This window comes from Sminthopsis crassicaudata, chromosome 1, assembly GCF_048593235.1.
Source record: "Sminthopsis crassicaudata isolate SCR6 chromosome 1, ASM4859323v1, whole genome shotgun sequence".
Taxonomy (NCBI): Eukaryota; Metazoa; Chordata; class Mammalia; order Dasyuromorphia; family Dasyuridae; genus Sminthopsis; species Sminthopsis crassicaudata.
In genome coordinates this window covers 235,725,851-235,750,280 of record NC_133617.1, presented here as the reverse complement: position 1 = coordinate 235,750,280, position 24,430 = coordinate 235,725,851, and the positions used below count along the sequence as shown (strand labels likewise).

The 24,430-nt window shown below is 34.8% G+C and overlaps 1 protein-coding gene across 1 annotated transcript in view; it reads right to left on the bottom strand.

Annotated features, from left to right (window-relative positions):
* Positions 1 to 4,063, bottom strand: part of LAMA3 (laminin subunit alpha 3) — a 309,755-nt gene extending 305,692 nt beyond the window's left edge. Inside the window, 2 exon segments of the mRNA XM_074276692.1 lie at positions 3,580 to 3,612; positions 3,614 to 4,063. Of these exon segments, the coding sequence (XP_074132793.1) occupies positions 3,580 to 3,612; positions 3,614 to 3,862 (282 nt within the window). The 5' untranslated portion in view covers positions 3,863 to 4,063.
* Positions 4,064 to 24,430: the final 20,367 nt, after the last annotated feature.

The window sequence follows — 24,430 nt, the reverse complement described above, 5'->3', positions numbered from 1 at the left end:
TTACATACCTATAGACCCAGAGTCATGCAAAAGTTTCTTGGGTGAAAAGAAGTCACAGGAGGATAAAGTTTAAGAAGCCCTGCTATATAAGATAGGATTTTAATTGGGACTTGAAGGATACCAGGGAAGCCAAGAGTCAGAAATATTGGGGCACAGCGTTCCAGGATAGGGAACAGCCAAGAAAGCCAGAGCTTAGAAATGGAGCGTCTCATTCCAGGAACAGCAAGGAACCAATGTCACTGAATCGAGGAATATGTGGTGGAGATTAAGGTAGAAGACTGGAAAGGAAGAGAAGGGTTGGGTTATGAAGAGCAGAGCATTTTGTATTTAATTCTGGAGGCAATAAGAAGCTTGCTGGAGTTTATTTGTGGAAGGGAAAAGGAATGACATGATCAGATCTGCATTTCAGGAAAATCACTTTAAAAGCTCAAGGAATTTGACCATAAAAGATTATCCACCTCCTAAAAGAAAGGTTAAAGACTCAGAGCATGAATAGGTCAATAATTCTTGAGACATGACCAATATGGAGATTTGTTTTACTTGATTATATATGTTTGTAGCACCAGTTTTGTTTTTCTCAATTGGAAGAAGAAGGATGATTGTAGCATCAGAAGGAAAAATAGATCTTCTATTGAAAAAAATTAAAATTATTTTTAAAAATAAAGTTAAAAAAAACCTTGGCTATTCCCTAACACAGAACATGAACCATGTCTTAATACTTTAAATAATTACCACTAACATATAAAAATAAAACTTTTTTAAAAATCCTAAGTCACGTTTTAACTTTTTTTTTAAAATATTTTCTAAATCCTGGCTGATGTCAGGGAGTTTTATTTTGTTAAGTTTAATGAAAGTTCAGAGATATAAAGCAGTCGTCTTGAGTTACTTCAGTATTCTGTCACTTCTACAACTGTACCTAGCCAGCCTGACCTAGAACAATTACCACTGATTATATAGAAGAAATGGGTGAATTTTAATCTGTTCCCTTTTCTTCTCTCCTCCCATATCCAAAGAGGCAAGTTTGAACCAGCTGCTGCCAAAACACCTGGCTGAAGCACATTCTAATAAACTAGCCTCAATCTTTTCACTTTCCCATTCTTGTCCCTGACATGATACTTTCACACTAACAACTCTTGCATCTTTCCTTGCTCTCATCCATGAAAGAACACATCAGCCTAGCTTTTCTTCATTCCTGACTTTCAGAGAATAAGATTCAACACTTGACAATATTCTGTTCCTGACAGTTACACCCTGGCCTAGAAGGATGGCATGTGCTGAGTTATCTAAGAAAGCTTTTTCCTCTTCTGTTTAGGACTATGAATCAGTGTATAATTAATGTGGATTATGAACAGCTTAAGGGCAGAAACTATCCCTGCTCTAGCCTCTTTAGCAGTATTAATAACTCGTGATTCTCTAGCACTTTATACTTCTGTTTCTTCAAAACAACCCTTTGAGATATGTGATATAGGTATAACTATCCTTTTTTCACAAAGAGGAAACTGAGCCCTCTAAAAACGTTAAGTGATTTCCCAATATCACATAATTAATGTAAAAGGTAAGGGTGGAAAGCTGGGAATATATTTTTTTAAATGCAACTCATCACTTAAAAAAAAAAAAGCTGGTTGGATGGATTGATGTCTAACATTCATTCAAATGATAATAATAACTCTAAATAACTCTTAAAGAGTGTTTTACAAAGCATTTTCTTCACATAGCTCTCTGGGATCAGCTGTACAAATATTCTTCAAAATTTCAAGACATCTAAGAACAATGTTTCACCACCAACCTAGATCAAAATCCCTTTAATAGACTGGCTTCCAGAGCTGCTGTGATTGAAAAATTATCACCCTGCCATTTACCTATTGATAAACTTCTTCAGTTGATCCACAAACATCAATTAAGAAAATATTTGGGACTTGGTAAGATTTTTGAGAGCTTAGACATTATTAATATAACCTTAAGGCAAGCATAAAATGTGTCCTTAATTGAGAAATATGAGGTAGTATAGAGGGGAAAAGTTCACCTTAGTCCACCATCTAATAGCTTCCTATATTAATCCTTTTTGTTAACTGTATTCTAAGGTTGTTACTATGTTGCTGAAAGATTTCAAATATTATCAGGGCCCTCCAAATTTGGCACCTTTCAGTAAAACCTCAACTACTTCACCCTATGTACAGCTCTGACCAGTTTTGCCTCACACTAAAAACAGTTTTTAGGATTAGTATATTTGCATATAATACAATACACCACAAAGAGAACCATATATGTAATTGGATGAGCTGAATTTGAATTCTGGTTCCATTACTTACTTATTGTGTGAACCTGGACAAATCATTTAATTTTGGAAATCAGTTTAATATCAGAATAAGAAGAATGGTTGTTGTTTAGTCTTGTTCTACTCTTCCTGACCCCGTTTGGGGTTTTCTTGGCAGAGATACTGGAGTGATTTGCCATTTCCTTCTCCAGATCATTTTACAAATGAGGAACTGAGGTAAACAGGATTAATTGACTTGTCCAGGGTCACACAGCTAGGAAGTGTCTGAGGCCAACTTTGAACTCAGGAAGATGAGTTTTCCTGTCTCCAGGCCTGGCACTCCACTCCACCATTTAGATTCATCTTCCTGGTTCAAATCCATTCTCCGACCCCGTGGGCAAACTCCTTAACCCCTTTTGCCTGAGGTCCCTCATCTGTCGAAAGAGTTGGAGAGGGAAATAGCAAACCACTTTAGGATCTCTGCCAAGAAAACCCCAGTTGGGGTCATGAAATCGGACACGGCTGAAAAACGATTTGAACAAGAGGCTTGAATTCTTTTATTATTAGATGACCTCTAAAGTCCTTTCCAGGTCCAACTCTACTGTCCTATGACCCTCTAACACTGAGAAATTAAGGCATTTGCCCAAGATCACTGATCTAGCCGAGACTCAAATTCAGGACTCGCAACTTCGCAAAATGCTCAACACCAAAGTTTGTCACATTCATTCATCTACCCAGTACTGTGGATCTCCAAGCAAAGAGGAAAAAGATATATATACTTGACAAGGAGTGGTAAGTTTGCAACTAAACAAAAGTAGAAATTTATCTAAATTGTCCTGACATCTCCCAGAACCAAGGGACTTTTTCTAAAAATTCCCCGCAAGAGACACTTCTTTTCTTTGTTGCCTCCTGTCTTCGGGCTTTGGCAACTGGAAGAGAGTTTAAGGATTATCTTTTGCAGTGGAGAAAAACTGAAGCTTGTCTTAGGTCATAGGTTTCTAAGTCACCAAGTGAAATTTGAACCTGTGGCCTAACTTCAGGTCCAGTGCCCACTTCTCTAAGGCCAGCCCGAGAACTCTCATGCCTTCCCTGTTTTCTGCCTCGGGGTGAGGATTTGTTCTTTCCTGGTCATCCGCGGCAGCCGGGGGTCCTGAGCACCCCAGGAGTTGGTACTCACTATGTCATCCCCTCTTCTCCCAAAAGCCTCCGGTAGACTACGTCCTGGACAACCTGCTCTCCGCCCCGGGCTACCTGTGACCGCCCCCTGCAACCTGCGACTTTTCGGGCGCAACCTGTGCCGCCCGCGCACGCCGACGCCGCCTTACCTGGATAGTGTGGCCGGTGGTGGAGGCGATGGGGGCCCCCCACCAGCTTGCAGTAGAGCTCGGACCGCGGCCTCGAGCTCGCGGGGTCTTCTCCGCAGGTGGCAGTGGCGGAGATCCTCGCCGCTTCCGCCAGGTTGAAATAAGGCGGATGGAGGCTGAAGCCGGTCTCCGGCTCCGGAGAAGCGGCGGCTCCAGAAAGGGGGAACAGCAGCAGGAGGAAAAGCCTCGGGAACCGCCAAGGAGCAGGAGCAGCTGTTGGGGTCCCTTTCTGTACCCCGGCCATCCTGTCCCAGAAACCGGGAGGGAGTGCCAGCCCTGGTCTGCCTTGTCCACTCGACCTGGGCAACGCAGTCTTCCAAGTATCTTTGAGCGGGTCTCGGTAGCCTCGGCAGTCTAAACACAGCAGCAACTGTACCAACAGCAGCGGACAGAAAGCTCTGCCTCGGTCTGCTTTTGTTTTTTGGAGATTGTCCCAGAAAGAAGTGAACACACCCCCCTGTTGTAGGAGGAGGCTTGTAGCGCCTCCCAAGCCCAGCGCGCGATGCTGATCAGGGAGGAAGGAGGAGAGAGAAAAGGAGACCAGGGAGACTCGTTACGGTGAAAACCTGTACTAGGCCAGTCAGGTCACTCTAATAATTAAAGAAAAGAGAGACTGCGGTTGCATTTGGCATTTTTAATTGCACGGATGGGGAAACGGATCCAGCAGTTTCTGAACAAAGAAAGTCTTCCGGTGTTGAATTGTTTTATCCCGTGGGAGAGAAAAGGCTCGAGGGCAAGTGGGTGTTAATATTTTACTTTCCCGAAGTGTTGAGTGCCATGATGCCTGCCCCTTTCAATTTTAAAGGGCCTCATTCAGCCTAAGTGGGTGAAACGTTATCTATCCCTTGTTTTTGGTGTTTTATTTTATTAGTCACCCAAACAAAAATCAGCAATTCAATATATACACATACAAAAGGATTACAGCAATTTACCACGAGGATAATACTCTATGATATAAATCCATGTGAGATTTACATTAGAAATCTAGGGCTGATTCATTACTAGGGAAACTATCAGCATAACTCACCATCTCAGTAACAAACTAACAGAAATCATAATTATCTCAATAGATACAGAAAAAGATTTAACAAAATACGACATCCATTCCTATTAGAAATACTACAGAGCATAAGAATAAATGATAAATAGTATCTATCTAAAACCAGCAGATAAATGGGGATAAGTTAAAGGCTTTTCCAATAAGATCAGGGGAGAAAAGGGATACCCATTATCACCAATGCTATTCAATATTTACTAAAAATGTTAGTTTTAGCAATAAAAAAAAAAAAGAAATCAAAAGAATTAAGATAGACGATGAGGAAATAAAATTATCCTTCTTTGCAAATGATATTAATGGTGTACTTAGAAAATCCTAATCAACTAAAAAAGCTATTTGCAATAATTAATAATTTTAGCAAAGTTTCAGGATATAAAATAAACCTACATAAATCCTTGGCAATTCTATTTATTACCCAGAAAAAGCTCAATGGGGGCAGCTACATAGCACACTAAATAGAGCACCAGCCCTGAAGTTAGGAGGACCTAAATTCAAATCTGGTCTCAGACACCTAACACTTCCTACCTGTGTGACTCTGACCAAATCACTTAACCCCAATTGTCTCAGAGGGAGAAAAAAAAAAAAAAAAAAAAAAAAAAAAAGCTCAATGGCAAGAGATAGAAAGAGAAAATACATTTGAAATAACAATAGATGATATAAAATATTTGGAAATCTATCTGCCAAGACAAACCCAGAAACTACATGAACATAATTACAAAATACTTTTCCCATAAAGTTAGATTTAAATAATTGGAAAATATATCAATTGCTTATGAGTAAGCCGAGCTAATGTAATAAAAATGACAATTTTACCTAAACAAATTAACTTATTCAGTTCCATACCAATCAATCTACCAAAAATTATTTTATACAGCTAGGAAAAATAATAACAAAATTCATCTGGAAGAACAAATGATAAAGAGTATGAAGGGAATTGATCAAAAATGTGAAAGTGGCCAGATCTAAAATTATATTATAAAACAGCAATTATCAAAACTTATTTGATATTGGCTGAGAAAAAGGGTGGAGGATCAGTGAAATAGGTTAGGTATAGAACAGACAGTTGTAATCTACTGTTTGATGAAGAGTAAGACCCTAGCTTCTGGGATAAGACATCACCATTTTACAAAAACTGAAAAATAATATGGTGGAAACTAAGTGTAGACCAACATCTCACATTGCATAAAATAAGATTAAAATGGGTATGTGATCTAGATATAAAGGGTGATACCATAACAAAATTAGGAGAACAAGGAATAGTTTACTTGTCAGATTTATGAAGAAGGGGAGATCTTAGGATCAAACAAGAGAAAGCAGAAAGCTAGGAAATAATGTAAAAGCTAGTGTTTTTGATAAAGGCCTAATTTCTAAAATATATAGAGAACTGAATCAAATTTATAAGAGTGCAAGTCATTCCTCAATTGATAAATTGTGAAAGGATATATACTTGCAGACTGTTTTCAAATGAAGACATTAAAGCTATCTATAATTAGATGAACAAAATGCTCTAAATCACTATTGGTTAGAGGAAATACAAAATAAACAACTCTGAGATATTACTTATCAAATTGGCTAATATGACAGAAACTGAAAATAATAAATGTTGGAGATTGAAAAATTGGAACAACAATGCATTGTTAGTGAAATTATGAACTGATCCAATAATTCTGGAGAGAAATTTAGAACTATGCCCAAAGGGCAATCAAATTGTGCATACCTTTGATCCAGCAATGTCACTACTAGATTTGTATCCCCAAAAAACATCATTAAAAGGAGGGGGCACAGATCCACATGTACAAAAATATTTATAGCAATTCTTTTTGTGATGGTAAAGAATTAGACATTGAGGGGATGCCCATTACTTGGGGAACGACTAAACAAGTTGTGGTATATAAATATAATAAATACTATTGTTCTATAAGAAATGTTGAACAGATGGATTTCAGAAAAACTTGGAAAGACTTACATGAACTGATACTAAGTGAAGTAAGCAGAACCAAGAGAACATTGCGCACAATAACAACATTGTCCAATGAATAACTATGATAGACTCATGTATTGCCCTTCTCAGAAATATGGTGATCCAAGACAATTTTAAAGAATTCATGATGAAAAATGCCATCCACATCCAGAGAAAGAACTATTGAATCTGAATGTAGATCAAAGCATACTATTTTCACTTTTGTTTTTGTTTTTTGGTTGTTTTTTTTCTTCCTTGTGGTTTTTCTCTTTTGTTCTGATTCTTCTTTCACAACATAATGTGGAAATATGTTTAATATAATTGTACATATATAACTTATATCAGATTGCTTGCCACCTTAGGAAGGGAGGAAAGGAAGGAGGAGGGAGAAAACTTGGAATTCAAGATCTTATAAAAATGAATATTGAAAACCATTTTTACGTATAATTGGAAAAAATAAATACTATTAAGTAGGAAAAAATAAAGTCATACAAATAAAAGAAAGAGCAAAAAAGAGAATGAATGAGGCTTAGTAGTGTGGCGACTTTGGTTAAGGCTGGCAATGATCATTCAATAGTCAAACTTTAATGAGAATTTGAAATTATGTATAAGACATTTGTCTTAGTCTTGGGGAGGGGTTATAAAAGAAGGTAACATGGAAAGAGAGCCATTCATTTTGTTTGAGGCAACATGACCTACAGAATCACAGAAAATGTCAGAGCTGAAAAGAGATCTAGTCCCATCCTTTCATTTTTCATCTGTAATCCTAGACCCAGGGTCAAAAAATTCTTACTCTTTATGATCCTATTTGTAGCATTCTTGACAGAGATATTGGAGTGGTTTGCTATTTCCTACTCCAGCTCATTTTATAGGTGAGAAAACTGAGGTAAACAGGGTGAAGCGACTTGTCCAGGGTCACACAACTAGTGACTGAAGCTAGATTTGAATTCAAGATGAGTCTTCCTGACTTCAGGCTTGGCACTCTATCCACTATGCTACCTAATAGCTCCTAAAAGATAGTAAAAGTGATGGGATTATCCCCATCCTTGCCCAGGACCACACATTTAGTATGTGTTAAATGTCTGAAGCCAGATTCGAACTCAGGGTCTCCTGACTCCAGAGCTGGTGCTCTATCTACTTTACTATATAGCTGTCATTTTAAAAATAGCGATAGTGATATGTTAGTGTTATTATGTGTGCTTAGCACAGTGTCTGGCACAAAGTCTATTGACAAAATGACTCTACCAACCTCATAAGGTAGTGGTGAAGATGAAATGAATAATATAAGGAAAATGCTATAACATTCTACATATTGTGTCCTGGACTGGGCATCAGGTAATGTTTATTCAAATCCCTCTTCTGACATTTACTTATGTTTTACCATGGGTGAGTCACAACCTCTCTAAATCTACTTCCCCATTTGTAAAGTGGAAATAATGATTCCTGTCCTACTTACATCCCAAAGACATTGTGAGATTTAACTTTAAAGAATGGTTATTGAACCCACAGTGTCTGGAGTACTGTGCCCAGTCACTGTTCTGTACCAAGATGCGGTTTAGAATAGGTTCAGGACAAGTTCCCTTTTATCTTGCACATTTTATCTTCACCATGGCAAACCAGGGTGGTATATACATTATGGTTTCTATCTATGACTTCCAAAAAACCCCAAGCTGTAAAAATGTACTTAATGTACAATATAAATCAGGTCTGTAAAAGTAATTTATCCTTATACATAAAAAAATTACTAAACAGAACATTCAGAATGATTTAATGATTTAAAGACAAAATGTTTTAAACAGAATTCAATACTATAACTACCATTATTATTCATTTGTATGGTGATTACTTTTTCCTTTTAAATAATATATTATTTTTCCAATTATACTTAAATCAATTTTTAATACTTTTGTAAATAAAATTTTGAGTTCCAATTTTCACCCTCTCTCTTCCATAAGAATAAGTAATTTGATATATGTAATCATATGTAAATGAAAATCATGTAAAACGTATTCCCATATTTCAGTCATGCTGTAAAAGAAGAAACAGAAAAAAAAAATCCTTACAAAACAAGAAAGTGAAGATAGTGTGCTTCAATCTTCATTCAAACTACATCATTTCTTTCTTTGGAAGTGATAGCGTTTTCTATCATGTCTTTTGTAATTGGTTGAATCATCATATTACTGAGAAAAGCTACACCACTCATAGTTCATCATCACACAATGTTCTCCTGGTTCTGTTTACTTCACTTTGTATCGGTACAAGTAAATCTTTCCAGGTTTTTCTGAAAGCATCCTGCTCTTCGTTTCTAATAGCAGAGTAAAATACTGATTGTGAGACAGGTGAAGAAGGAAAGAAAGATACCAGAGACCAATAGGAATTTATAATTCTGAACTAAAATACAAAGTCCTTTTAGTATTGGGTCATCATATACCCAGAAGTAGGGTTCAAAGGCCCCATATTATCAACCAGAACCAAGAAGAATAACTCTTGAGTATGCTCTCTGACATGATACCTATAGGTCAAAGTCAGTATGTATATTTGTCATACTTTAAAATTATTTTTCCCATTAGACAATATTCAATAGACAATAGATAAAAATAGGAATTTTTATATATAGTATCTCAATGAATATCTGTCCAATGGGATTACATTTGATCCAGTAACAACTCCATAATGGCCAGATAGTTGCATGTAGTTGTTGGCTTCAGAAACCCTTGAAAAACTTGTAAAACTGACAGTCTATCAATAATTTTATTTTGTATATTTTACTAAAATTTCATAGAATTTTATTTTGTATATTTTACTAAAAAAAACAATGTTAATTTTTATGGCCACTAGAATTATTGCATTATTCAAAGTCAGAATTTCCATTTGCCAAACTTTTATTACATTCCTAACTAGAGGATGTATAATGCCATGTACTTCACATTTTCATCACGAGGAAAAAATAACTTTATGGTGACACTCCTACAATAAAATTCATACCTTTAGCCCAATGGGAAAAGTTTCAAAGATGATCAAACAAAAACTGCATATCTTAAGTTAATATTTTATAGGTAAATTAGCCCTGTAAAGGGCTATATTTGGAGCATGGAGTCAAACAAGATATCTAATGTAAATAGTATTCCTAGCAAATAAAAAATTAGGGGAGATATTGTACATTAAATAAGGTAATAAATAACATAGGAAGAAAAGGCTCCAGCTAGTGGCCCAATGGATAAACTCTGAGCTTGGAATCAGGAAAAACTAAGTTCTAATCTAGCCTAGGATGCTTACTAGGTGTGTGATCCTGAGCAAATATTTAACTTCTGTTTACCTCAGTTTCCTCAACTATAAACTAGACATAATAAAAGTACTTATCTCGTGGGGTTATTATAAGGATGAAATGAGATAATATTTGTAAAAAAAAAAAAAGTATTTAGGACAATGTATGGCACATATTAAAGGCAATGTAATGGTGTAGTGGATAGAGTACTGAACCTGAATTCAGAAAGACTCATCTTCCTGAGTTCAAATCTGGTCTCAGATACCCTACCTGTGTGACCTAGGGCAAATCACTTAACCCTGTTTGCCTCAGTTTCTCCATTTATAAAATGATCTGGATAAAGAAATGGCAAACCACTCTAGTATCTTTGCCAAGAAAACCCCAAATAGAGACACAAAATGGACACAACTGAAATGATTAAACAATAATAAATGCTTTTTTCTTTTTTTCTTTTTTTCCCATTTCCCAGCTTCTCTCAATTGGGGTCCTACTCCCTGTCTGACCTAATTTTATAGTTATGCATTCTCTAGAGCTGATCCCACTACTGTCACCAAAAGTGAGAAGCTAACCCAGGAGAGGTAGAGTTAGTACAAATCCCTTGCTGTCTCAGTATACTATGCAGGTATTATTCAACTGAAATGTCTCATATGACGATTATTGGGCAAAAAGAAATATATGCTAATTTAGGGGAGAAGACTTCTAAAAATAGCATTGATATGGCCTCAAAAGTTTCAGAAATTAGCATGTATATTCATTTCTACCTGAGAGCAATAGTGCTATGCTCAGGTTAATATTTTGGGACCTTAAATTATTCTCTGCTTTCTCATGAATAATGTGAATCCAGGTAAGTCATGACTTCTCTTTTCCCCAGAAGTCTTTCCCACCAGCATCACTGACTCCTTCCCTCTCCTTAATTTGTTGTAAAATGATAGCCCTCTGGAGCTATCTATACTAATTGGTAATGCCTTTTATTATTATTCTCTGAAGTTGGAGATCAAATAAAGTTTTAGGTAACTATGTCTTTATTTATATCTCTGGTAAAAAAAAAAAGTTAATCATAACCATCAAATGCAAAAATCTAAAATCATAGCTACAATATGCTGTGTAGAGTGATATTTAGAAGAGGGTAAAACACATCACCAATATGGTAGGATTTCAGGTGAAACAACTATGTCTTACGAGTAGTAACTGATACACTTGTATAAATTGCCTAAAACTTCACAGAGAAAAGCACAAGACTAAGGTCCCCTGGTCCTAAATGCCTCTCAGGTGCACTCTGGAAAGATATAAGGAAGTTTGCCCCTACAGAAGCCTCGCTGTGGTATGAGTGTTGTTGAGATGCTCTATACACAAATAATGGCATTATTTTGCTTGGCCTTAGGTAGGTGCTGTATAGATGCATATTTAGGTATTAAAAGAAAAACTTGATCTAGTACAAATAAATTTAGGGTTTGGACATTTTCCTAATACCTCAGAAATGATTCATGCATACCTATGCACTTCAGATTTAAAGATGGTTCTGTTACATACCAGTTTGTAGTATCAGAGAAGGAAAGTCACTTAAGACCTAGACATTCCAAATTATGCTCTTCAAGAAACAAATCCCTAAAAGGGATTTTACATTCTCTAAGATCTAGGCCCTCACTGGCCAGACCCTAAATTCCAATATGCTTTATTAGAGAAGGATTTCCCTTAGAGAAAAGGACCTGGAAGTACAAGTCTGGTAAATCTATTTTGCTTTAAAAGAAAATAACTTTCCTGTTGCCACAATTAATCTAACACTGTTTATGAATGAAACACATTTAAATGAGCAGATAATTTTGTTTTGTTCTTCTTTCTACAAAATCAGGACAGCTCCTGGTAGGCAGTGTTATGTAACAGAAATAACACTGAAGAGACATCTAGGAAGATGTCTACCTCCCACAAGAAATATCAAATTCTAAGAAAAAGAACAATCATTAAAAAAGAAATCAATATTCCACCGGATTTTAAAGACAAAAATAAAAAGTAAATGTTACTGGTTCATGCTCCAGCAGCTCCAATAACAACACCAGACCCACACTATTGTGCAGCAGTGACTGAAGTAGCAGCTGAACCAAACAATGTTTTTAGTTTTGAAAAAAAAAAAATTCCCACTGACTGGATGCCCATCAATTGGAGAATGGCTGAGTAAATTGTGGTATATGAATGCTATGGAATATTATTGTTCTGTAAGAAATGACCAGCAGGATGATTTCAGAAAGGACTGGAGGGACTTACATGAAATAATGCTGAGTGAAATGAGCAGGACCAGGAGATCATTATATACTTCAACAACAATATTATATGATGATCAATTCTGATGGATGTGGCTCTTTTCAACAATGAGATGAACCAAATCAGTTCCAATTGTGCAGTAATGAATAGAACCAGCTACACCCAGCAAAAGAAATCTGGGGAATGAGTGTGAACCACTACATAGCATCCCCAATCCCTCTATTTTTGTCTGCCTACATTTTTGATTTTTGTATTAATCGTACACTATTTCAAAGTCCAATTCTTCTTGTGCAGCAAAATAACTATATGGATATTTATACATATGTTGTATTTAACTTATACTTTAACATTTTTAAATGCCATCTGGGGGAGGGAGGAGAGGAAAAATTGGGACAAAAGGTTTTGCAATTGTCAATGCATATATCTTGTAAATAAAAAGCTATAATAAAAAAAGAAAAAAGAAAAAAATCTCCCAAGAGGAATAATACTTTAGATCTTTGGTCCTAAACCTAGAAACCTCCTGCACCAGTTAAACTGTGTAGGTTCAGAATGAGCCTTGTTTGAAGGGAAAATAAATAAATTTATAGGCATATCTGAAGTATAATATCAGAAGCAGAATAAGAATAACAAAATACATGATTCTGAGGAAAAAATGAACTTACAATCCAATAACAGGGGAGAGGTGATGAAAGCTAACAGCAACCCTAACCCAGATCTAGAGAACTCATATCCCTGTCCAAAGAATGAAACTCAAAGGGATAAGAGGTACAAGAACTGGTCTCTGATTAAACTGTTGCTTTATGGGGCCAGTTTGGATTTTAGGTCAGGTTCTCATTGCCTCTAAATATGGAAACTGTTAAGAAGGAGTTGCTCTGACCTGGAAGGTGAGGGATCTGTTTGCTTTGGCCTGTACCTCTCTTCTAGTTTCTCATTCAAGGCAAAAAGAAAGAGTACTCAGGAGGAAGTGACTGACATAGAGATTCTAACTGGAAAGTTCTCAAGTAGATGGTTACCAGGGGCCCTCACCTACCACTCCAGTGCAGTGTCCCACTAAAAGTTGCTCAATCATAGTTCTCAATTTATCAATAAGAGAAGTTAAAAAATTAAGCTCCAACAGGGGTAGGGATGGATAAACCAGGGAAAAGATTGAGGAAGATAACCAAGCAAAGCTATGGAATTTCCTCATATTCTTCTGACATTACAGGAATACCATGGAAAAAATTACCTTTTGCTCTCTCTAGATATGATGGGCCAATTTTTTTTCTAGTTGAACATTTTGCTGCTGACATCCCTCACACTTTTTCTATCTAATTATTCATTTGTTATGTGTTGTAGTCTGATCAGATCCACCATTTACCTCTCTAATGCCTTTCAATGATCTTCAACTTCAGTTCTTTGGAGACTGATGTCATATGATTCATATGATGTCATATGATGTCAATTCTACATCATTGAAAAAATACTATGTTCATGTGGAAGTCAATAGGACTTCCTCGTATATCAAGAAGTTCCATGGCAGAAAGGCCCCAACGACTCCAAGATAATTATAAAAGCTCTTTTTGTGGTATCAATGAACTGAAAACCAAGTAGATTCCACTGATTAGAGAATAGCTAAAAAAAAGTATAGTACAAAAATGAAATAAAATATCATTGTGGTGTAAGAAATGATATAGATATGAATGGGAAGTCTTTCTTTAACTGATACAATGCAAAGAATGCAGAACCTAGAAAAAATATATTCATAGTGATTATAATGGAAATGGAAATTGAAAGAATAACAATAAAACAATTGAAAACAAATGCTAAGAAATTATAGCCAAACTTGTCACCAAATAAGAAATAAAGATAGTACATCCTCCCCTGCCCTTGTAAAAGTTGAGTACCTATTATAATGAATGTTTTTAATATTTAGGCTAGTTTTACTGAACATTTCCCTCTCTTTTATTATCCTTCATGATGAATGGCACTCTAGGAAAGGAGGAGGAAGAATATAATAGTAAATGTAGGTGATAAAAAAACCATGAAAGAGTCTTTGAACAACAAATTCCATAGAAATTAAAAATAAAAACCTAAGAAAGATCAACAAGTTTGAACAACTCAAAAAGGCTAGGTGATGATCTGAAAAGAAGAAAACAAAATATTCATTAAGTGTCTGCTATGTGCCAGTCTTGTGTTAAGTACTTTACAAATATTACCTTATTTGAAAGAGAAAAGGAGCTGCCCCTTTAGAGATCTATCATATTTAAGAGATAATGAGCTAGGGAATTAGGTGGTCAAAAAAAATTTAAAAGGAATGTTCTGCTAAAGGGAAATATAAATTGGAGGAACTTACTATTTCTTGTATTTGGAGCATGAAAAGATAATTCAAATATAAAATAGGATGAGGGGATGGAGACTTCATGAAGTTCACTTCTTTCTGCTCAGGGCAAAGGCAGATTTTGAAAAATAAAAATAAATATAATTAATACAGACATAGAAATACAGTGGAGCAAGTAAGGAAAGGGGAAAGGAAGAGTAAAATCTTATGATTTGAAAAGGAAACAAACTATAGCTTTTGTGATATGATTACAAAAGAGAAAAGAAAGGACAAAACCCAATTATTTGGGAACATACTAGAAGAAAATAATGTGGGGAGTAGAATCAGTTTTAAGCAGTATAAATTATAAATAGCTTAAATTTATGGAAAAAGCACTAGATTTGGGAATCCAAAGACATGTTCAAATTCAAATTATACCATTCATTGGCTCTGTGACATTAAGTAGAGTCTCAATTTTCTCATCTCTAAAATAGGAATGGGAATTATTGTATAATCTTCAAATTGTATTCTAGTTATGTGATGTTGACTTTAAAATATAAAAACTTGGAATTGTCTTGATATTACAATTAGTAGGAACTCCAAGAGCAAGATTATTATAAAGTTTTCCCTTTTACATCATTGTCTCACATTCCCTATCCCAAGCAGTCAGAAACCATCTTTTCTACCTTTTTTCCAAAAGGGAAAAAATACCTAAGCTACCAATTATGGCAACCAATCTGATAAAATGAAGGACATATGGTATATATGGCTCCATTTAGAATCTTATTTCTAGGGGATAACATCACCAAATTCCTGGAAAAGACAATATATTTTGTATTAAAATTAACTGTAATTAGATGTAATTAATAGCCATATGACATTAATCGATTCAGATGAATTCTTGTTAAATTTATCACTTTTATCACAATGCCTTTTTCTCAATATATAATAGGTGAACTCTAGGTAGAGAATTAATCATAATTCAACATGGTAAATATGTTGGATTAACTTCACTGTGAAAAGAAGGTTTTAAGAAAAGACTTACATGAACTTATGGAAGTTTGTGAAGTGAACAGAACCAGGAGAATATTGTATACAATAACAGCAACTTTATATAATGATCAGTCATGAATAATCTACCTTGTTCTAAGCAATTCAAGAATGTAAGACAATTTCAAAAGATTCATAAGGGAAAATGCTATTCACATTCAAAGAATGAACCAGTGGAGGCTAAATGCAGGTCAAACTATATTATTTTCACTTTATTTTTCTATGTTTTTTTTCTTTTTATTTGTTTCTTCTATCATAACATGACCAAACTAGAAATAAGTTTTACATTATTGCATATATATAACCAATATCAAATTACTGTCGTGGAGGATAGAAAATTTGGAATTCAAATTTTTTTTTATGAATGCTAAAATTTGTTTTTACATGTAATTATAAAAATTAAGTACTATCAAAAAAAAAAAAACCAGAAAAGGAAAAAATAGCTAATAAAAAATTGGAGAACAAAAAAGAAAAGAAAGAATGAATTTATAGAAGGAGATAATGGAAAATGATAATTGTAAAGGGCTAGAACTAAGCAATGCACTTGGATAATGAAGCACATGAGACTAATTGCCAATTGGACAGTTCCCTATTAACTTGTTTGAAGGTTGACCCTCCCCAGATATTCTGTGCTGACTTGATTGGTGGGACAAAGAGGGGGAAGTGACGTGTGTGGGAGGAGTAGGAGGAGGAAGAGGCATTGAGATGCTGACGCTGAGTCAGTCTCTTGTGGCGTTTGAGGGAGGAAGGTGTGTGTGAGATTGCTAGGCCTAAGCCCCTGACCTTGACCATAAAAGATCAAGAATAAAGACGTTAGGGATCCTGATTCCGGCTGATTTCTGGGAAGACAGAGTTCCAGCAGATAATGATGTTTTTAAAAATTAAAAAAAAAATCCTTTTTTGAAAAAAAAAATTAATTTCATAGAATCATGCAGTTTACCAACCAAAAAAGCTTTTTGCATAGAATCCATATTAGTAAGGAAACTGAGTCTTTCGGCTTACCTTCCAAATTCAATTCTTGTTATATAGGAAATAGTTTTTTCCTGCTCCCTTTCAATTATGAGATACTCTCTGCTTAAAATTTCATTGGTGCTCTATATCTTATATGATTCTCTATATCTTATATGGATTTCCCCCTGATAAGAGCTACTTTTATAACTCTGTTGCTTTCAGAAAGTCAGATAACTGATCAGGTATTCCATTTTATAACAAACAGCATCATAAAGCTGGGATGGACTTTACCCATCATGTAATCCATATTCTTCTATATCACATCCTTTGCCTTATCTCCCAGACCAGACAAGTCTCAGATCAAGTGCCCAGGATAACAAACACTACTCCCAATTCAAGACACTCTTTAAAACTGCAGTTCTAAAATTATATTTCAAGTTCATGTTGATGTGCTTGCATACATCAGTGAAAAAAAAGTTAAGAATGTAGAGGAGAATGGATATTAAGGAGCACATGTAAGTAACCAAGGCAATATTTGCATTTCCAGGCTCCCATATTCCTGTTAGTGTCCTCTCACACTCCTCCCCAGTGGCAAGAACATCTCTGCTTGTTTAGCTGGGCTCTCTGGGCCTGCTCTGGCCACAGCCTTACTGCTGATGACCAGGACTAATTCCCTTTTGAATTCATTGATGGCCTTCTCTGTTTCCAGGAGTCAAACTCCTTGGAGCTTCCTCCACTGACTGGTACCTGCTCCCTGTTGGTTCTTCTATTGGTTTAGAAACTCAAATTCAAAACACCATGACTAAAATGATGACAATAGAGATAAATCCCTTCTCCAACCCCAACTGCCCCCTGGCAGAGGCAAAAAAAAAAAAAAAAAAAAAAAGAGTGGGGCAGCCGCAAAGAGTGATCCCTTCTCAAGAGCTGGGTTCTTCTGCAATTGGCCCTCCTCTCTACTGCCAGAGGTAATATTCCTTGAAGCTACTTCCTGCTTTAAATGTGTCTGAATGAAGAATGTGTCCTGTTTTTTAAAGGCCACCCAGAGCGGGGCAAATTCTTGACCAGTCAGTAGCTAACAACTCTTTAATTTCATCAAAGAAAGCCTCCACATTCTGCAAAATTGTTTAAGATTAGTTAATATTTAGTTATTAATTAATATTAATGTTTTGTTTTCTCTATTATCTGCCCTTTCAGCAAGCTATCAACTAGGTTTGAGATAGGGTTGTGGGATAATAAATTAGTTAGAAATGTTCTCTTCAATTCCCAACCACACTTTATTTTATTATTGAGACACTGTATATGATTCTTTGTGGCCCCATTTGGGGTTTTTCTGGCAAAAATACAAAAATGGCTTGCTATTTCCTGCTCCAGCTTATTTTACAGATGAGAAAACTGAAGCAAATGGCATTAAGTGATTTGTCCAACATTATCATAGTTAATAAGGGGTTACATTTGAACTCAGATCCTCCTTTTTCCAGAGCTCTCTCTACAGCACCATGTAGCTGAGGAAACAAACTGAGGCCGGGAAAAGTTTTAGTGACTTCCTTGAACTCACACAGAAAGTGAAAAATCCAGAACTTGAACCCAAGTCTCCTAATTTCCAGTTTAGATTCTTTCCATAACACTACTTTTTATTTAACCTTTTTGATGACTGAAACTCCCTTGGGTTGTTGTTCTTCAGCATACTGAAAGATACAACCACGGATCAGAAATCAGTTTTCATTATTTCAGCTCAAGCTTATATTGAACAAAACAGAATAATGCTTAGTTCAAACCCCACATTTTTTTACAGCTCTTTTAGCAGCAATCCTTGCCTTAGCCATTGGACCAGTAACTCTTCTTTTGTGAAGAAATTCTCCTCTCCCTTTTATTTCTCAAGGAGAGATATATCTTTTCCTTTCCAGTATCCTGGCTACCAATTCTGCAATCTGTAGGAAGAGATTTTTTGCATCAGGGACCAAGCTTAAATGAAAATTTGTGGTCTGGGTCTTATGATTGTCACACATTTTAGCTTTTTTTAGCTGTCACTATGCCTCCCAATTAAGGAGTATATATATACCACATAGTAAAGCTAGAAAGGTAGCTTGGAGACAAGTTATTGTTTTGTTGTTTAAATATATGAAATTGGAACAAAAGATTGCACTTTGGTTTTCATAAGGTTTTCCTGCAGAACCTAAGGATGACTTGAATATGTGGGATTTCAATACTGAAGATCCTCAGTTTTTGTCCACATTTCATCAATAAAAGATTGTAATGGGATTGAGCAAAAAATGTTAAGAAATTTAAGAACTTAAAAAGGTTAAGAGGGTAAAAAGGAACTTTTCATTGTATGCACCTAAACTTGAAGAAGAGACAAGGCCAGCAAAAAGAATTAGTTAGGGAAGTTTGTCAGAAGCCATTCTTGTTAATCACAAAAATTTAAATTTTTAAAATTTAAAATAAAACACACCAACTGCTTTGAACTTGGAACTAGGAGGGGAATTTTTGTTCCTGCTTTTAGCATTTTTCACAAAGGGTAAATATGGAAAATTAATGTGTCTTTGAATGATTGTACAGCTCACTACAAGTGCAAATAAAATAGTTTTCTCAACTCTAAACAACAGTGTTTGTGGTGCCTCTGCTCTATTGTCAATTGAATATTTTGCAATATATTTTGATATCCTCCCTATATTGAAAAGACCAACAATTTCCAACTTAGGCATGTGAGTAGATAAAGCTGACATTTTGGCCTTCATCTGAACTGTCTATAAAATAATGACTAACCATTCATACAAAGATATTATTAATTGGACTAGCTTGGTTTCTTTTAGATGTTCTTGCTACATGAAAGAATATTTGCTTTCAGGAAAATCAATTGTGGTTTTAAGAAATGTCTAAAGAAAATTTATAAATAGTTCATTTTTCACAATGACAAATTTGTCTTGTAGGCAGGAATTGTTTTCCTCCACATAATTAATAGCTCATCTATATCTATATTTGGACTTTTGCTTGATGAATAGGGGTGTACAATGATAATATGTCTTTCTCTTAATTTAGTTAGGCCTGGCACAGAATTTTCAGAGGGGACTATTTCCTTATTTAATTAATAATTTAAAGAATCCTTGATGCTGAAAACCCATTTTTTACTTTTACAAAATTATGTAAATTTTTCCAAAGTTATGTGAATCTATTGCAATAATGCTTGACTCTAGGAACAATGTTTGATTGTTTCATGCTTGAGGATCCTTATTTATGTCATCTTGATATAAATTTTGCTACACTTGTTATTGCATTAATAAATTATATTTGGCACTTATTTTAATAAATGAACATATGAATTAATATATTTCCTTGAACCTGAAATGACCTTCTACTTGGGACCTACCCTGTGAGTTGGAGGTGCTACATGTATTGAATATAATTCAACTGCACTTGTAATTTTACACATTCATTATTAGCTAGAACAAATTTTGGCTTACTTTTTCTTCACCCTTGAAATTTCATTCATTTCCTCAGAGGTTGTTAATGAATGTTGCCACAAGCAACATTTGTAGGTTATTTTTACTTTTACTGAGAATTTCTTTCCACTATCTCATAAGTTTCCTACACGACAATAGGCAAAAGCTATTATCCTCATTTTATGAGTGGAGGGAAAAAAATATTGTGAGGTCATCTTGTTGTTCAGTAATGATTTGGGAAATTGAATCATCATGTCCTAAAAATTAAGACATTTTATAATGTGTTGAACAAACTGCAAGCAGAGAAGAAACATGATATAGATTTGAAGACAGAGGATATGGGTTTAAATCTTAGATCTTCTATTTCTAACTCATGTGACTTTGTACAAGTCAGTTGATTTTTCTTGGTCTCAGTTTCCCCATTTGTAAAATTTTAGCATATTTTACAAAGAATATATATGGAAAATTAATGTGGAGTTGAACGAATGTACAATCCACTACAAGTACAGATAAAATGAACATCATCTCAGCTATAAACAATAGGATTTTCAATATCTCTCCTTTATTGATAATTAGACATTTTACAATATATTTTGATATACTCCCTACATTGAAAAAAATCAATGATTTCCAACTCATGCATGTGAGTAGAAAAAGCTGACATTTTGGCCTGCATCTGAATTGTCTATGAAATAATGGCTGACTACTCACAAAGTATTTTATTCATTAGATTGGCTTGGTTTCTTTTAGATGTTTCCCTAAAGTCCCTTGTAGCTCTAATTTATAATTTTTCCTATAGTAATCTTTGTCTTCCTGTCCTTTAAATCACCTTATACTCATAAATTTTGATTTACAATTAAATATTGCCTCAAGTACCAGAAGTAGCAGCATTCATATTTTTGTCCTTAAATGTTTGATCCTAAACTCTTCAATCAGTCTTTAAAAGTTCAATCATATAAAGGCCTCATTTCCAAAATATATAGAGAATTGATTCAAATTGATAAGAAATCAAACCATTCTCTGATTGATAAATGTTCAAAGGATATGAACAGACAATTTTTGGATGAAGAATTTGAAACTATTTCTAGTCATATGAAAAGGTGCTCCAAATCATTATTGATCAGAGAAATGAAAATTAAGACAACTCTGACATACCACTATACACCTCTTAGATTAGCTAGAATGTCAAGAATGACAGGAAAAAGTAATGACTAATGTTGGAGGGAATGAGGGAAAACTGGGACACTGATACATTGTTGGTGGATTTGTAAATGCATTCAGGAGAGGAATTTAGAACTATGCTCAAAAGTTTGATCCAGCAGTGTTACTAAGGGCTTATATCCCAAAGAGATCTTAAAAAAGGGAAAGGGACCTGTATATGCAACAATGTTTGTGGCAGCCTTCTTTGTAGTGGCCAGAAATTGGAAACTGAGTGGATGCCCATCAGCTGGATAATGGCTGAATAAACTGTGTCATATGAATATTATAGAATATTATTGTTCTGTAAGAAATGACCAGCAGGATGATTTCAGAAAGGCCTGGAGAGATTTACATGAATTAATGCTAAGTGAAATGAGCAGGATCATTATACACGGCAACAACAAGACTATATGAGGATCAATTCTGATGGATGTGGTTCTCTTCAATAATGAGAGCATCCAAATCAGTTTCAATTGATCAGTAATAAAGAGAACTAGCTACACCAGTGAAAGAACTATGTGAAATGAGTATGGACCACAACATAACATTTCTACTCCTTCTGTTTTATCTGCTTGCTTTTTTGTTTTTCTTCTCAGGTTATTTTTACTTTATTTCTAAATCCAATTTTTCTTGGGCAGCAAGATAACTGTATGAATATGTATACATATATTGTATTTAACATATACTTTAACTATTTACTATGTATTGGACTACCTGCCATCTAGGGGAAGGAGCGGGAGGAAGGAGGGGAAAAGTTGGAACAGAAGATTTTGCAAGGGTCAATACTGAAAAAAATTGCCCATGCATATGTCTTGTAAATAAAAAAAGCTATAATAAAAAATAAAATGAAATAAAGAAAAAAATAGTTCAATCATATATCTGTCATAAACTTTTCTCTTCTTAATATCAAGATTTAATTTTCTCTCATTAAAACTGAGTAATTTAATAAATATGCCCACTTATTTAATAAAACACTTCTTGGCTTATAGAAATTAAGTGTAAAAGTATATGGATAATTATTCCTGCATCATGTTACAATTAATTTTCATGCAAAATGCATTGCCTTGAAGAGATTCATCTTGATAGGGATTTGTTGAAATAGTCCCAGTGGAATAATGCTGAGAGGATATTAAATATTAGCAAGGTTACAAGCTCCTTGAAGCTGGAGATATTGCTTTTCTTTCATAGTACATAGCACATTGCTTTACACATAAATATTAGGATATAAATGAATCTATGAAACTGCATATGGATTCATCACTATTAAGCTATAGAAAGGAAAAACAAACTTTAATATCATTATAAACACTGAAGTATCAAAGTATTTAAAAATCAGTTCTGCTAAGCATCAACAGGAGAGATTATTGGGCAAATGATCATGTTTTGAGGTCCTCCAATGATAGCATTAAGTTTCTGTCAGCACTAAGAAGCGTAGCCATAAACTGATGTGAGAGTGCAATATCTGTCAATGCATAGCCCTTGAAGATTGATATTCCAGATATTAAGAAAGTACTTAATTAGTCCCAGTATCTCTCTAATTTTTCACACCTAGTTTTTCCTGGCTCCATATTTAAAGTCCAGGGAAACAGAAATTAAAACAACAACAAACTAACTAACTAACTAAAAAACCTCATTGAAAGTTCTTGGTTTGCATATACAAGGGAAAGTCTGTGAACAAGACAAGAAATGTCAGACTAATAATGGGCATCACCCAGGAATAGGAACCAACTGGTAACTTTGGTACCCATTACTCAGTTCTGGGTTATAGATATAGGGTGGAGGACATCTATGCCCCGAAGGTATTCAGGGATAGGGAGTATCTTTAGGTCCTATATAGTTCATTAGTTGAGGAGCAAGTTCAGAAACTAGAAGCAATAGTGTGATTCAAACTTCAATTTGAAGTTTGAGGTCTCAACTCTAGCTTCTAGCCCTATTTGCAACCTACAGAAGAATAACTAGGGCAGGAACCATAAAATAAATGAGAGACTATAATTCTGTCACACAAAACCTATAGAGACTACCAGCTGATTGATAATGACTGAATGTATTTTTGCTATTCTTGCTCGGATTGAAACCTACATCAGGAATTTGCAGAACTCAGACAAGGGGACAGAAATCAAAGCTTACAAATACCTAGCCTGTACTATCCCTGAAATCTTAAAGTAACATAACAATCAATACCCCTAAGAAAGCAGCAACAAGACTAACCCAAATCTTCCCTTCAGAAGTATACCTTAACATCAAATTGGAAATCAGGAAGTGTGCTGGAAGAATGAGCAAAGAAAGAAAGAAAATAATTCTACCACAAAAAAGCTATGATGATGATAAGGATACTCAAAACTCAAATACAAAAGAGTCTGACTCCAAAATATCTACAAGAAAAATCTCTTTCTCACCACCCAAAAAACTTACTATCACCATCAACAAACAGTTTGGGCACATGTTCAACTAAATTTTCTAGAAAAAAAATATGTAAGAATTTTTTAAAAAGTTTAAATTGTTTCTATAAATGAAATGAGAGCACTGAAAGAAAAAATTGAAAAAGAAATAAAAGTCATCAAGGAAGAATTGGAAAGGGAATTAACAGCTTTAACAAGATATACAAATCTTTCACAAAAAATAAAATCCTTGAAAAATAGAATAAATCAAATATAAGGCAATAATACCACAAATTAGCAAGGAATATTAAAACAGTCAAAAAGACTGAAAAAAATAGAAGAAAATATAAGTTTCCTCAAAGCCAAAACAATTGGCCTAGAAAACAGATTAAGAAGAAAAAGAAAATAAGCATCACTGAATTCACTGAACATCAGGAACAAAAGAAAAAAAAAAGAGTAATGTGGAAATGGAAAGATCCATAAATTACTTCCTGAAATCCCAAAATGAAAACTTCCAGTAGTATTATAGCCAAAATCCAGAGCTTCTAGATCAAAGAAAAAAATATTAAAAACATTCAGAAACAATTTAAGTGCAGAAGAAATAGTCAATTTCACACATGACTTGGCAACCATCACAATAAAAGAGCAGAGAGCTTGGAATATGATATTCCAGATGACCAAAGAATGCAGGCTTGCAGCCAAAAATAACTTATCCAGCAAAGAATCTTTAATGAAATAGAGGATTTAAAAATTTTTCTGATGAAAGTACCAGAATCACTTAGAGACTCTAAATTTCAAATGTAGTAGAAACACAAAAAAGTAAGCAGAAAATAGCCATCATTAAAGGACTAAAAGAAGACAAACTGCTCATATTCTAATAAGAGACATAATATATATGCCCCTACTGAACTCTATCATCAATGATCACAGAGGGACTGTGATTATATAAGATCTTAATTCTG